The sequence below is a fragment of the Prunus persica genome, chromosome G4, assembly GCF_000346465.2.
Source record: "Prunus persica cultivar Lovell chromosome G4, Prunus_persica_NCBIv2, whole genome shotgun sequence".
Taxonomy (NCBI): Eukaryota; Viridiplantae; Streptophyta; class Magnoliopsida; order Rosales; family Rosaceae; genus Prunus; species Prunus persica.
This window is the reverse complement of record NC_034012.1, coordinates 5032487-5049003: the sequence shown is the minus strand read 5'-3', so window position 1 is coordinate 5049003 and position 16517 is coordinate 5032487. Positions and strand designations below refer to the sequence as shown.

The 16517-nt window shown below is 40.3% G+C and overlaps 2 protein-coding genes across 2 annotated transcripts; both read left to right on the top strand.

Moving 5' to 3' along the window:
• LOC18779672 (berberine bridge enzyme-like 7) lies at positions 7775–9451 on the top strand. Its single transcript, XM_007212619.2, has one exon. The coding sequence runs from the start codon at positions 7775–7777 to the stop codon at positions 9449–9451; it is 1677 nt and encodes a 558-aa protein (XP_007212681.2).
• On the top strand, positions 10732–12306 carry LOC18779455 (berberine bridge enzyme-like 4). Its single transcript, XM_007212860.1, has one exon. It carries the CDS (start codon positions 10732–10734, stop codon positions 12304–12306), a length of 1575 nt encoding a protein of 524 aa, XP_007212922.1.

The following is a 16517-nucleotide window of genomic DNA, read 5'->3' as shown; positions in this document are numbered from 1 at the left end:
ATGTTTTGACATTTCTCTTAATTTAATCACTTCGAATTGGATACGTCAAGAGAAGACTTTGCTTTAGCTTGATCTGACGAGTCCAAATCTGCTCTCTCCATTTTTCTTCTCCTTCTTGTATGTCCTTTTCTAATTTCTCCTGGTTAAGTACTCTGTGTTTTTTTTTTACTAGTTGTCCTTGAATTGAAATTTGGAATTGCATAATATCAAAATCTGCTGCCCATGATAGATACGTAAGTAATATTCCAAGGGGATCTTTCTAGCCAATGCATATTTCTAAACGAAAAATTACATTTTTTTTTCTTTCTTTCTGGTATATTTTAACTATTTTTGGTCGACTTTTATTGATGCATTGCTCTCATTGTCACAGCAGCCAAGTTGAAGTTGGTATCAATAAAACGGGACAGGGAACCTGTACTTGCGTGCCTTCTTTATTAGACAAAAATGAATGGAAGTCAAAGATAAAAATGACGTAAAGGATTATATGTCAATAATCATACGTGATCGCTTTGACATTGCTCTTAATTTAATCACGTTGTTATTAATAAATCTTTTGGGATTATATTGTCCAATCAAATATTATTAATTATGGACACAATAAGCCAAACCCATTTGATGTGGGATTGCCTATGTGGTACACGATTTCAAATAATTGAATCGAAACTGCAAAATGTGCAAAATGTGCTCATATGGTAAACATAAATTTGCTACCTTGCATCGCTTATTTTCTCCGCTTGATGTGACATCACCTGAAAAAGGAAGAAAGAGAAGACTTTGCTTTAGCTTGATCTGACGAGTCCACATCTGCTCTCTCCATTTTTCTTCTCCTTCTTGTATATTCCTTTTCTAATTTCTTGATACGTGCTCTACTTAACTTCAATACATGCATTCCAATTAATAAGATGTAGATCTCAAGAAGAAACTATTATTTATGCAATAAATGTAATATTTTCTTAGGATTAGGATTGAAGAACACACATTTTTGGAACACATTATAACACACCTTATTAACCATTGGATTTAAAGAGATTTGGACGATTAAGATTGAATATGATAATTAATATTGATTTTAAAAAGTACTAATTTGCATTGGAATCAACACTTAAAGTTGTGTTGAATGTTTCTAAATTTTATAATTACAAAAAATTCTCCACCATTTTAATTTCCTTCTCTTGTTAAGGGGGTGTATAGTTTAAAAGTTAGTGTAAGTGTATGCATTTTGTGTTTTTTTTTTGGCTTTCTTTGACAATTTTGTAATAGAAAAATCATTGTATTTTTCCAAGCTCTAGTCCAGATTAAGAATTACATCTCTAGGTGTTCTTATCTGGCTTCATTATGATGGACAACAATGCATTTGACAAAGGTAAGTTTTGCATTGCATTTTCTAAATTCCTAAAGATTATGATTAGTCAAATTTCCACCATATGACTAGTCAAATTTTGCGTTAGTAAGGTTTTTCAGCTGGATCCTACCCACTTTTTCTTGTCATATTCTGCGAAATTCTCTACTGCCTTGTACAATTCTAACCTAGGAATTTTTGTGTAAAAACGTGAGCATTCCTCATTTGACAATTGTCTCTTTTGTGGGTAAGTTTTGGAAAGTTTATTTGCAAACTTTCTCTTTTTCTTCCTCAAGAGTAACCTTCATATTTTTCATCTTTGAGTTTTCTAAATTGATTTTTCAAAAACTACATTTGAAATATGAAAACCTCATCTTACTAGATCAAACACTCTCTCATATATATATATATATATATATATATATATCAGGGTCAGATTCAAGATTGATTTCTTCAAGAGTATGGTTTCTTGAAGAAATTGGTCATTTTATCTTTGAATCCAAATTTCGTTTTTGTCTGAGTTGGAGCTAGCTAGCTGGACCATGGGATGAAAGAGTTGAAGAAGGAGCTGCCACCTAGGATTTCTTGAGCTTGCTAGTGTTTCTTTGTAAAAATCTTTTGCTTAGTGGATTGCCTGGTCGATTGATGACCCCCAATTTTTCCCAATTGTGGGTTTCTGGGTGAACAATTTCAAGTTTGCATCTCTGTAATTTTCTGGGTTTGTGTTCTTGATAGTTGACCCGTCATCGCATGATGTTCATGTATTTTTGAGTTTGTGTTCTTGCGGTTGACTAGTCATCATTTTGTGCTGTTTGGTGTTTACTTAATTATGATGTCTTCACACACTTTCAGCATAGTTGTTGCTAGCACATGAGATGTCTAGATTGACGAGTCCTTCTGAGTGTCTAGGTTGTCACTAGTAATTTTCTTGGCATGTAGGTACATCTTGATATGCTCTGTGTATGTTCTTGGTTGTGGTAATTCATGTATGACAGTTGACTAGTCATAAGAGTATTTTGTCAAGGTCTAAAGTGTGTGAAGTTTGTTGTGTCTTGTTTGAATATCTTTAAATTTACCCATCGTCACCTAAGTACCAATTTCAGTTAGGAGGTATTCAATTTACATTTTAAAGGAGTTTATAAAAATATAGTGGTAATTCAATTATGACTTTCGAAAAATTAGTTAAAAGTATTTAAAAGTTTGATGGTATCTAAAAAGTTACTTTAAAAAAATGAAAGGACCTGCCCCGAATTTTCCCAGAACTCGAGGCGAATCCTGTGGATGTTTCCGACATCACCCCGATGTCGGACCCACTTCTAAAGTTATACTCTTTTTCCCAAAATGGAATAAGGTTACGAGACTTTCTGTCGAAATTTTGGCAGAGTCTCCCCTGTAAATTAAACATTTTCCAAAATTACAACCTGCATAAAAACGCATTTAATATCCACAACTGAAATTGGTACTTAGGTGACGAGGGGTAAATTTAAAGGATATTCAATCAAGAACACAACAACCTTCACACACTCTAGACCTTGGCCAAATACTCTTATGACTAGTCAACTGTTAGATATGAATTATATCAAACAATAACATACGCAGTGCATACCAAGATGTACCTGCAGGCCTAGAGAATTAGTAGTGACAACCTAGGCACTCAGAAGGACCCATCAATCTAGGCATCCCCTGTGCTAGCAACAACTATGGTGAAAGTGTGTGAAGACAACATAATCAAGCAAACACCAAACAGCAGAAAAAGATGACTAGTCAACCGCACAAATTCAGATGACTAGTCAACTATCAAGAACACAAACCCAGAAAATTTACAGAGATGGAAACCAGAAACTGTTCACCCAGAAACCCACCATTGGGAAAAACTGGGGGTCATCAACCGACCAGGCAATCCATTAAGCAAAAAAGATTCTTACAAAGAACACTAGCAAGCTCAAGAAATTCCTAGGTCTATTTAGGAAGATGAGCTATACCTCCTTTGTGCAATCTTCTTCTCCAACTTAGCAAAGCTTGAAGCTGAGTTCATCATGGCAATGGCAGCTCCTTCTCAGCTCGTTCATCCCATGGCACTAGCTTTCAAGCTCCAACTCAAAAAACGAAACCAGAATTTGGATTCAAAGGAGAATGACCAATTTCCTCAAGAAACCATTCTCTTGAAGAAATTAGTCTTGAATCAAACCTAGATATAAATGAGAGTGATTTATGCAGCTAGATGAGATTCAAAGACACATGCAGTTTTTCAAGAGGTAGAATTCATTTCGGAAAAACTCATGAATATCATATACGGTTCTCTTTTGAGCAAGAAGAAGAGAAAGCTTGCAAGCAATCTTTCCAAATCTTCCACCCAAAAGCGACGGCTATCAAATTCGGAAAGCACTAGCCTATAGAGACAGAAATTCCCTTAGGTCATAATGCCTGCCTGGCAGCCGACAGGGAAAATAGAATAAGACAAAAAAGTTTGTTATCCAGCTGGAAATCCTACAGAGCAAGGATGACTAGTCATCCGAGAAACAGATGACTAGTCATCATTTTATGAAAACAGTTTTAATGCCATGATATGCAATGCATACTTACCTTTGTCAAATTGCTTGAATCTCCATAGGATAGTTGTTAGTTAAGAACACCTAGAGAAGCTATTCTTAATCTAAGCTTGAGCTTGATAAATAACAATAGAAATCCTATTACAAAGTTGTCAAGGGAAGCCAAAAGAAAAACCGAAAATGCATACATTAACAACAACTGGCAGCATGCACAATTTAAGGACCCGCCCCGAATTTTCTCAAAACCCGAGACGAACCCTTTGGAATTCCTGACATCACCCCGATGCCAGGCCCACTTACAAAAAACCGAGACTTCCTGCCGAAATTTCGGCAGAGTCTCCCCTATAAATTGGACATTTTCCAAAATTTCAACCTGCATAAAAACGCATGTAATATCCACAACTGGCAGCATGCACATAATAACCTTAGGCTGCCTACGTACCCTCACTAAGGGATCAAGCTACACGTAGTTCTTCCTTAAAACCCAATTCCACACATAGGCAATACCTTATCCAATTTCTCTGTAATTCACATAATCTCCCCATATGTCGGTACTACCAACGCCACGTATGAGACCTGTCAACACGCCGGATAACCTACGCCACGTGGGACCTGAACATCATATCACAATATCTCCCCATATGCCGGTACAACCAACGCCACGTATAGGGTCTGTCTCAACGCCGAATAACCTACGCCACGCGAGACCTGAACATCATATCACAATATCTCCCCATACGCCGGTACAACCAACGCCACGTATGGGGTCTGTCGACACGCCGGATAACCTACGCCACGTGCGACCTCAACACATTATTACATAGCTCCCCATACGCCGGTACAACCAACGCCACGTATGGGGCCTGTCCGCACGCCGGATAACCTAACATTCACATGGTGGTACTTGTAGTGTAACCAAAATCCGGGGAGGTACCTAAGGTAGTGCATATAGCACTTCAAACTGACATTCTGGACTCTTTTGTACCCTTATACAAACATATATAAATATATAATTTAATTTCAAATATTGTGTAAATCTCAACAATAGTCTAGCACCCGATAATCCTACTGGGAAGGTAAGATTACTCCGGGAGATTCACGGTCAACCAAGGGTCAAACTACTCTAACCCTGGTTAAACGAGCCCACGGGGCCCATGACCTCCAAATTCCGATCCGAAAGTTCCTATGGGTTCTACAAGGTATAGGACATTCGTCTTGCAAGTTTGGTCCAGATCGGACGGTCAGATCGCTCACGATCTGACGGTTAATATAAAATATAAATTTTAAATTATTAAATAGGAACATCTGGGGCTCCGATTCACGATCCGTGAATTCCTACACGATCCTAGAAATACCTAGATTAACATATATTAAATTTGAGATCATCCAACGGTCCTAACCTATCGAACCCGGATAACGCGCAATAGGCGATATCCGTCCGATAGTCAAACGACGTCCGAATTGAGATCCGTGAAATCCTGCGCACTCGTGACAACCTAAAGATCTCATCAAGACACAATGCAACTTCACTACCCTCGCCCACGGGCCTCCACACGTGCCGGCAGCACTGGGTGCCCAAAGCGATTACGCATCGCTGGAAAATCTCAAAACCACAGCTTCAAACTCCTACCCTAGGTATAACACCCTATTTGGAGCCACTTTTGTTCTTGAATCTACCCCAAAAGCTGACCGGAAGTGGCCGAAAACGTGATCCCAAAACCGGCCGAATTTCAATTCGTAAATCGAATTTCCTACACTAAGAATCGATCCACTCCTACCCAACAGGCAGCTAGAGCATGAAAAGTAGGTGAGAAACCATATCTCACTCGTCGGAATCGGTGGCCGGAGGAGGGAGATCGACGGCGAAGAAGTTCGGACGACACCGGCCGCTTCTTCTCCATTTTCTGGCGAAACCACGGCGGCTGGCGGCGGGACCTAGCTAAGGTTGGAAGAGGACGACGCCCCGGTCATTTTGGTACCGGCCCCGTCCACAGCCGCTGCCGGTAGCCGGAGTTTCGAGGAGAGAGAGAGAGACCATCGCGGGGAGAGAGAGAGAGAGAGAGAGAGAGAGAGAGAGAGAGAGAGAGAGAGAGAGAGAGAATCTGATTTTTATAAAAATCCCATTTCGAAATAATTACGATTGTGCCACTGCGTTTCTTTTGACCATATCTCTCTCGTTACCACTTCGATTCGAGCTCACTACGTGTCTACGAACTCATCTCAATACGACCTATCCAAAAATACTAGTCACTGCTCGAAACTCTCTTCGGTTAATAAAATGACCAAAATGCCCTTATCTCAAGGGTAAATTTGTAATTTCCCTTAAATAATTTAAATAACTTAAATAAGGGGTTTAATTTGGAGTCGGGGTGTTACAAAAAACTTACTAAAGTTCGGAGTGATTTTCAACTATTTGGCCGCTCAATCACCCTAACATTTACGTTTCTACATCCTTCCTTCTTACTTGTCGGAATTCGCTAGAAGAAAAAATGCTTGTTCTTTGCATCTCAAAGCACCACATTGCATTTCAAAATGAATATGGCCGCAAACTTATAACTAATGGTGTGTTTACTAATCAAGAATTGAAATTCTCATCAGGAATTGAATTCCACATGTGAAGGATTCCTGCGTTTACTTCACATCAAGGAATTGAGAAGTAAGTGGGGCCCACATAAAATTATGAATTGAATTCCTTATTTTGGAGGAGTTCAATTCTTGGGTGAGAGGTGGTATTCTAATTCTTGGAGAACCTATTAGGAATTCATCTTTTTTACCTATTATATCCTCACACATTTTCAAAATTCCAAATTTGCCATCTACTTTAATCAAACGAGGACATTTTAGTAATTAGTGTCATTCCTACCCCAATTCCATATAATTTAGTAAACAACTTCAATAGGAATTCGGAATTTAACTCCCCTTAATCTATATGGTTTAGTAAACAAATTCAATAGGAATCCGGAATCTAATTTTTCTCAATCCAACTTCTCCTCAATTCAGTTCATTCTCAATTCAATTACGGATTAATAAACATGCCATAAGCATAAAAACAGTTATAAGAATTGAGAGAGAGTTGACATGAAAGGACATCGTCTGGTTCTGATTAATATTTCAAAGTTATTAATGGTGTCTCCCATTAAAAAATTAAAAAAAATTAAAAAAAATTAAAAAATTACATTCTTTTGTTATCGTTTGGTCTTCAGAAATGCTCCTGGTTAAGTACTCTGTGTTTTTTTTTACCAGTCCTTGAATTGAAATTTGGAATTGCATAACATCAAAATCTGCTGCCCATGATAGATACGTAAGTAATATTTCAATCTGAAATTTATAGGGAAAAAAATAGAAAGAGAAGACTTTGCTTGAGCTTGATCTGACGAGTCCGGATCTGCTGTCTCCATTTCCATGTCCTTATATATTCCTTCCCTAATTTATTGATACGTGTTCATCTACTTAACTCCAATATTTGCATTCCAATTAACAAGATGTTGATCTCAAGAACAAACTACCATTTATTCAATAAATGTAATATTTTTTTTAATATTTGGGAGTTTTGAATCATACAACAAATTTCATTTTTGGACTGGGGAGGAATTGTGGTATTTTCTTAATATAAAACACCCTAGCTAATTTTATGCACATATAAGTTGCTTAAATATGTATATATATTATTACGTTGCAATTTCTCAATATCCTTGAACCTGTTTTCTTTGTTCTTCAACCGATGAATTAATTATGATGTTGCAAGTTTCCAACCAATTAATGTTAACGTTGCAAGTTATGGACTAATTAATTCTAGTTTTATTATTCTGAATAAAGCTTACTCCATAGGAGCAATTGTTGTTGATTGAGATCAAAATATATTGGAGTTGCAGAAATTCTAAAAACGATGAAGGAACCAAGCTCTGCAATAATACCCTTCTTTGTCTCATTCCTTTTGCTCTGCAGTACGGTTCATTCTATCCTTCCTTTCTGTGCCAGTCTCGATCCACCAATAAAGACGATACCAACATCATGGACAAGTGCTTTCAATGACTCCCTCAAATTTCTTCCCAAAAAATCTCAACAAGTTATCAATGACTTCATTCAATGCCTTGGAGAAACATCTCAGTCCAACCCTCCAATTTACACCCCTCAAAACACCTCATTTCCCCATGTGTTGTTATCACTCATTAAAAACCGCAGATACTTTACACCTACAACTCCAAAACCTTTGGCTATTGTAGCACCCACGCATGAATCCCATGTCCAAGCAACCGTCATTTGCACAAAACGACACGGGTTGCAAATTAGAATCCGAAGTGGTGGCCATGATTATGAGGGCTTATCATACGTATCGAATCTTCCCTTTGTTGTTCTTGACATGTTCAATCTTCGATCCGTTGATATGAATCTTGAAGATGAGAGTGCTTGGGTTCAAGCTGGGGCTACTATTGGTGAACTTTACTATGCAATTGGACAGAAAAGTAAGGTTCATGGGTTTGCAGCTGGATCTTGTCCAAGTGTTGGTATTGGTGGCCACTTTAGTGGTGGTGGGTATGGTCCACTTATGAGAAAATATGGTCTTACAGTGGATAACGTTGAAGATGCTAAACTAGTGAATGTGAATGGTAGAATCCTTGATAGAAATACAATGGGAGAAGATCTTTTTTGGGCCATTAGAGGTGGTGGTGGAGCCAGCTTTGGAGTCATTCTTTCATGGAAGATCAAGTTGATTCGAGTTCCACCTAAAGTGACCATGTTCAATGTGAGAAGGACCTTGGAAGAAGGCGGTACCGATGTGCTCCATCGATGGCAATACGTTGCACCTAAGCTCCCTGAAGACATCTTCATTAGAGTAGGTATACAAGTCAAGAATAGTAGCCAAGAGGGGAAGAAGACAGTGCAAGTATTATTCACTGGTCAGTTTTTGGGACAAAGTGACAAGCTTGTTCCATTGGTAAATAAGCGTTTCCCTGAATTGGGTTTACAACAAAAAGATTGCTTTGAAATGAGTTGGATAGAATCCACTGTGTTCATGGCTGCTTGCCCAATTGGAACTCCAATAGATGTTCTACTTTCTAGGCCAAAGGCGCCAGCAATCTTCTTCAAGAGCAAGTCTGACTACGTGAAAGAACCAATTCCAAAACATGGTTTCAAATCCATATGGAAGAAGCTGATTAAGATAGAGAAGGTGTGGATGCAATTGAACCCCTACGGTGGAAGGATGAGTGAGATTTCTGAATCAGCAACTCCATTCCCTCATAGAGCTGGAAACCTATATTCGGTTCAGTACTTTATATCTTGGATGGAAGAAGGGATTAAGACCACCAATCACTATATTAAATTGTCGAGAAAATTGTATACAAGTATGGCTCCTTTTGTCTCCAAGAACCCAAGAGAGGCCTTGCAAAACTATAGGGACCTAGACATTGGTACCAACCTGCGCAACCACACAAACTTTCACAAGGCTAGACTTTATGGAAGGAAGTATTTTAAATATAACTTTGATAGATTGGTACAAGTAAAAACAATGGTTGATCCTCAGGATTTTTTCAAGCATGAACAAAGTATTCCACCACTTTAGAGAGAGAAAGAGAACCATGAATTTTCCGGATTTTACCTATGTTGACGTGTAGGTTCGTTGTGACAGATATTTAATTCGTTGTGACAGATATTCCACCTCTCCAATGCTTGTGGCAGTGGAAGAGGAAGATTATTAATGAAATACAAAGTCTCCAAACAGAATAAAACACATGAAACCTATTTTTCATTAAGCATATTTGTTAAGCATATATGCTTCATTACTTTGTGTTATGGGATGACGAAGGAACTGAGACCACCAACAAATACCTCAACTTTTCAAGAAAGTTGTACGAAGGAAGGAATGACTCCATTTGTCTCCAAGAGTCCAAAAGAGGCCTTCCAGAACTACAAGGATCTTGATATTGGTGCCAAACTTTGTGGAAGCAATTATTTTAAATGTAATTTTGGAAACTTAATAAACGTGTATTAGAAAGTAAAATACATGTCTTAAATATTTTATTACCCGGGAAAATTGGAAAGTTACTTTTGGATCATATGTAATCAATAAATTGAAATGTAAGAGAGTTAAACACGAATAAATAATGGTGACAAGTAGGCAAAATTAATTTGGTGACTCAAAAAGTGACTGTTGCCTTCCTTTTTTGTAGTATCGTATTTATTTCCAGAAGAATAGCAACAGCCGAAATGCCCACCATTTGTCTTCTTCACAATTGGTTTTTGGGTTCAAAGTTTGTAATTAGTACAATTTCTCTCATTTTGTTTGTTTTATGTAATCTAATTTCAAAGGCTAATTTTGTCATTTGGAGAATTTTTTGTATAAAATCATCAGTCTTTGGATGAAAAATTAATGAAATTAAAGGTGTTTTTGTGTGAAAACAATTTACAAACTCAGAGGGTGTTTGTGTAATTTCAAAAATTACAAGGAGTTTTGTGAAAAGGCCAAAAACCTCAGGAGTGTTAGTGTAAATAATTAAGTAATATCTAATTCCAAAAACAGACGATCTATTTCATAGTTGCATAAAAATCAGAACGAGAATTCAAGTAATTAACTCTGATATAATTTATTTAGGGGAAAATGTTATGTTTAAGGTACGGCAAGAAATCAAATAGATTCGCTAAACAATGATTATACATGTACTCGCCATCCGATTTGGCAAGAAATCCAATCGTTACTTTTCAACTTTATTGTGTTACCCTAATTACTTGGTCAGGGTGGTCTTAATTAGGAAGAACTAACTAGTTGCTCAAAAATATATATTCCGGGGCAATCACTTCATTGTAAATACGACGAAGAAGCGAAAGAGCCAGGAAAAAAAAACCATGAAGGTACGAGTACTCTTGTTTCTCTCAGTCCTTTCGCTTTTAGTGTCATGGACAACTTCAGATCCAGTTCTCACTGGCTTCCTACAATGCCTTCCCAAACAACCTCAATCTGCCTACCCAATCTTTGAAGCCATTTACACCCATGAAAATACCTCATTTCAATCTGTTTTGTTGGGATACATTAGGAACAGCAGATATTCTACACTTGCAACTCCAAAACCATTGGCTATTGTCACAGCACTGCATGAGTCTCATGTCCAAGCAACTGTGATTTGTGCGAAACAACACGGGTTGCAGATTCGAACCCGAAGTGGTGGCCATGATTATGAGGGCCTATCATACGTATCTGGTGTCCCCTTTATCATTCTTGACATGTTTAATCTTCGATCCATTGATATTGATGTCACGAATGAGAGCGCTTGGGTTCAGGCTGGGGCTACTATCGGTGAACTTTATTATGAAATTGCAAATAAAAGTAAGGTTCATGGGTTTCCAGCGGGAGCTTGTCCAACTGTTGGAATTGGTGGTCACTTTAGTGGTGGTGGGTACGGGCCTATGATGAGAAAATATGGTCTTACAGTGGATAACATAGAAGATGCTAAACTTGTTAATGTGAATGGGACAATTCTTGACAGGAACTCAATGGGAGAGGATCTTTTTTGGGCCATTAGAGGAGGTGGCGGAGCAAGCTTTGGGGTCATTCTTTCATGGAAGATCAGGCTTCTTCCTGTTCCAGCCAATGTGACTGTATTCAACGTTAAAAGAACTTTGGAGCAAGGTGCCCTAAATGTCATTTATAAGTGGCAATACGTAGCACCAAAGCTGCTTGATGAAATCTTCATCAGAGCAATTACGCGACTGAAGAATAGTACAGAGGGCAAGAAGACTGTGGAAGTATCATTCGTTGGTCTCTTTCTGGGACAAAGGGACAAGCTTGTGCCATTGATGAATGAAAGTTTCCCTGAACTGGATTTGCAACTAAAAGATTGTTTTGAAATGAGTTGGGTAGAATCTACTCTATTCTGGGCAGACCAGCCAATTGGAACTCCCGTAAATTTTCTACTTAATAGGCCACAGGGGCCACCAAATTTCTTCAAAAGTAAGTCTGATTATGTGAAAGAACCAATTCCAAAACAAGGAATTGAATCCATTTGGCAAATGATGCTTAAGATGGACAAAGTGTTGATGCAATGGAGCCCTTATGGTGGAAGAATGAGTATGATTCCGGAGTGGGAAACTCCATTTCCTCATAGAGATGGAAACCTATTTTTGATTCAATACGTGACGTATTGGGTGGAAGAAGGGACTGAAACCCTCAAACAACACCTTGGGTTTGTAAGAAAATTGTATGAAGGAATGACTCTATATGTTTCCAAGAGCCCCAGAGAGGCCTTCCAAAACTATAGGGATCTCGATATTGGCGCCAATCGGCAGAATCATACGGAATTTGAAACTGCGAAAGTTTATGGAAGCAAGTATTTTAAAGGAAATTTTGATAGACTGATACGTGTGAAAGTCATGGTTGATCCTTATAATTTTTTTAAGAATGAACAAAGTATCCCACCTCGTTAGGAGACCCAAAAAAGAGAGAGGGGGGTCGGGGGGGAGGGAGAATATTGGTGGCTCATCACAGAGCATAATTTCTTTCTTTCAATATTTTCTTAGAGGGATTGTGTTTCTACTCAGATTTGAGGAAATTTTAGTCACATGAAGTAGCTCTTGAAGGATTGTGTTTCTACTTAGAGGGATTGTGTACTTCATTGTTAAATGATGGATTCCGAGCCTTGCATTTAACATTCATGCATTTATTCAAAATATATGAACCATTAAAATTATCCAACCATTTAAGTCATGACACATAAATATTTATTTATTTCTATCAGAAAATTATTGGGGAATGCTAGCAATTAGACATTCTCTCTTTTACTCATGACATGTGTCAATTTGCTTACACTTCAAAAAATGTCATTAATGCATCAGATAAAGTAGCTTTTATGAAAGGACCCGCCCCGAATTTTCTCAAAATCCGAGACGAACCCTTTGGAATTCCTGACATCACCTCGATGTCAGGCCCACTTACTAAAAACCGAGACTTCCTGCCGAAATTTCGGCAGAGTCTCCCCTATAATTTGGACATTTCCCAAAATTTCAACCTGCATAAAAACGCATTTAATATCCACAACTGGCAGCATGCACAATATAATTTCATGCAAATTCTCATAAATGGCCTTCGGCCTTCCAATAATTCTCAAACAACTACCAAACAATTCAAATACCAAATATGACTAATATTTAGTCTGCGGCTGCACCTAATAACCTTAGGCTGCCTACGTACCCTCCTTGAGGGATCAAGCCACACGTAGTTCTTCCCTAAAACCCAATTCCACACTTGGGCGATACCTTCTTTTATTTCTCTGGATTTCATATAAACTCCCCATACGCCGGCACAACCAACGCCACGTATGGGGCCTGTCAACACGCCGGATAACCTACGCCACGTGCGACCATGCCATACTATCATAATACCTCCCCATACGCCGGTACAACCAACGCCACGTATGGGGCCTGTCCCAACGCCGGATAACCTACGCCATGCGGGACCTCAATATCATATCACAAATCTCCCCATACGCCGGTACAACCAACGCCAAGTATGGGGTCTGTCGCCACGCCGGATAACCTACGCCACGTGCGACCTCAACACAATATCACATAATCTCCCCATACGCCGGTACAACCAACGCCACGTATGGGGCCTGTCTCAACGCCGGATAACCTACGCCACGTGAGACCTGAACATCATATTACATAGCTCCCCATACGCCGGTACAACCAACGCCACGTATGGGGTCTGTCCCAATGCCGGATAACCTACGCCATGTGGGACCTCAATTTCACTTGGTGGTACTTATGGTAAATCCAACATCCGGGGCTCTGATTCACAATCCGTGAATTTCCACACGATCCTAGAATTACCTAGATTAACATATATTAAATTTGGGACCATCCAACGGTCCCAACCTATCGAACCCGGATAACGCATAATATGCGATTATCCGTTTGATAGTCAAACGACGTCGGAATTGAGATCCGCGAAATCCTACGTACTCGTGACAACCTAAGGATCTCATCGGAACACATCGCTACTTTTTCTACAGTGCCCACGCGCCGCCGCACGCGCCGGCAGCGCGTGGTTCCCAAAGCGATAACGCTTCGCCGGAAAATCTCAAAACCACGGCTCCAAACTCCTACCCTAGGTATAACACCCTATTTGGAGCCACTTTTGTTCTTGGACCTACCCCAAAAAGGGGCCGAAAATGGCCGATCACGGCGGCCGAAGTTCGGCCGATTTTCAATTTGAAAATCGAGTTGTCTACACTAAGAATCGATCTAATCCTACCTAACCATCAGCTAGAGCATGCAGAAGGGATGAATTTCCATACCTTGATCGCCAGAAATGGCGGCCGGAGGAGGGAGATCGGCGGCCGTGAAGATCCGGCGACATCCGGGCGAAAATCGCCATTTTCCGGCGGCTGGAGCGGCAGCCGATGTCGGGGATGGGCTGGGTCGTGACGCCGAGCTCGAGCCGGTTCTTTTGGCACCGGCCCCGTCCGCAGCCGCGGTCGGTGGCCGGAGTTACGAGGAGAGAGAGAGAGGAGAGGCCGACGGGAGAGAGAGAGAAGTCGCGGGAGAGAGAGAGAGAGAGAGAGAGAGAGAGAGAGAGAGAGAGAGAAAACCAGATTTTTATAAAAAAATCACATTTCAAAATATTTACGATTGTGCCACTGGGTTTCTTTTGACCATATCTCTCTCGTTACAACTCCGATTCGAGCCCACTATGTGTCTATGAACTCGTCTCAGTACGACCTATCCAAACATACTAGTCACTGCCCCAAACTCTCTCCGGTTACAAATATGACTAAAATACCCTTAAATAATTAAATAATTAAATAAGGATTAAATTTGGAGAAATTTGGGGTCGGGGTGTTACAGACTACCCCCCTTATAAAAATTTCGTCCTCGAAATTTCCTAACTGTCACTTGAAGGGTTATGAGCATCGGGGCCCGCAACTGCCACTTGGGTTCCCCCAGCGCTCCCCTTGAAAGCTAGACGCTTCCATTTGTGATTTGATTCTCTTCTAGCTGTTCTACTAAAAGAGGATCCGCATTCCTTGACTTATTGATATTTTCCTTCTTTCTTCCGAATCGATAGGCAGCATTGCCAACACGATGCTTTGAAAGGAAGGTCAGAAAGGATCATTTTTACCGAATTGTAATCATCATCGATCTCTCTCGACCATGATCCATTTCTGATTCCAGTGATTCGACTTTTGTGACGTCCTCAACGTCGCAAACGTGCCATTCCGAGATGAAACCCATTTTTGATCCCCACAATTTAAGGATGCACATAAAGTGCAGGGTCCACCGAAAATTGAACCTAGAGCTCTGATACCAACTGAAAAGACCCGCCCCGAATTTTCTCAAAATTCGAGACGAACCCTTTGGAATTCCTGACATCACCCCGATGTCAGGCCCACTTACTAAAAACCGAGACTTCCTGCCGAAATTTCGGTAGAGTCTCCCCTATAATTTGGACATTTCCCAAATTTTAACCTGCATAAAAACGCATTTAATATCCACAACTGGCAGCATGCACAATATAATTTCATGCAAATTCTCATAAATGGCCTTCGGCCTTCCAATAATTCTCAAACAACTACCAAACAATTCAAATACCAAATATGACTAATATTTAGTCTGCGGCTGCACCTAATAACCTTAGGCTGCCTACGTACCCTCCTTGAGGGATCAAGCCACACGTAGTTCTTCCCTAAAACCCAATTCCACACTTGGGCGATACCTTATTTCATTTCTCTGGATTTCATATAAACTCCCCATACGCCGGTACAACCAACGCAACGTATGGGGCCTGTCAACATGCCGGATAACCTACGCCACGTGCGACCATGCCATACTATCATAATACCTCCCCATACGCCGGTACAACCAACGCCACGTATGGGGCCTGTCCCAACGCCGGATAACCTACGCCACGCAGGACCTCAATATCATATCACAAATCTCCCCATACGCCGGTACAACCAACGCCACGTATGGGGTCTGTCGCCATGCCGGATAACCTACGCCACGTGCGACCTCAACATAATATCACATAATCTCCCCATACGCCGGTACAACCAACGCCACGTATGGGGCCTGTCTCAACGCCGGATAACCTACGCCAGGTGAGACCTGAACATCATATTACATAGCTCCCCATACGCCGGTACAACCAACGCCACGTATGGGGTCTGTCCCAACGCCGGATAACCTACGCCACGTGGGACCTCAATTTCACTTGGTGGTACTTGTGGTAAATCCAACATCCGGGGCTCCGATTCACAATCCGTGAATTTTCACACGATCCTAGAATTACCTAGATTAACATATATTAAATTTGGGACCATCCAACGGTCCCAACTTATCGAACCCGGATAACGCATAATATGCGATTATCCGTTCGATAGTCAAACGACGTCCGAATTGAGATCCGCGAAATCCTACGTACTCGTGACAACCTAAGGATCTCATCGGAACACATCGCTACTTTTTCTACCGTGCCCACGGGCGGCCGCACGCGCCGGCAGCTCGTGGTGCCCAAAGCGATAACGCTTCGCCGGAAAATCTCAAAACCATGGCTCCAAACTCCTACCCTAGGTATAACACCCTATTTGGAGCCACTTTTGTTCTTGGACCTACCCCAAAAAGTGGACGAAAATGGC

Excerpts from the sequence above, each read along its gene's own strand:
- LOC18779455 (XM_007212860.1), top strand. The coding sequence starts at position 10,732 with ATGAAGGTACGAGTACTCTTGTTTCTCTCAGTCCTTTCGCTTTTAGTG.
- LOC18779672 (XM_007212619.2), top strand. The coding sequence starts at position 7,775 with ATGAAGGAACCAAGCTCTGCAATAATACCCTTCTTTGTCTCATTCCTT.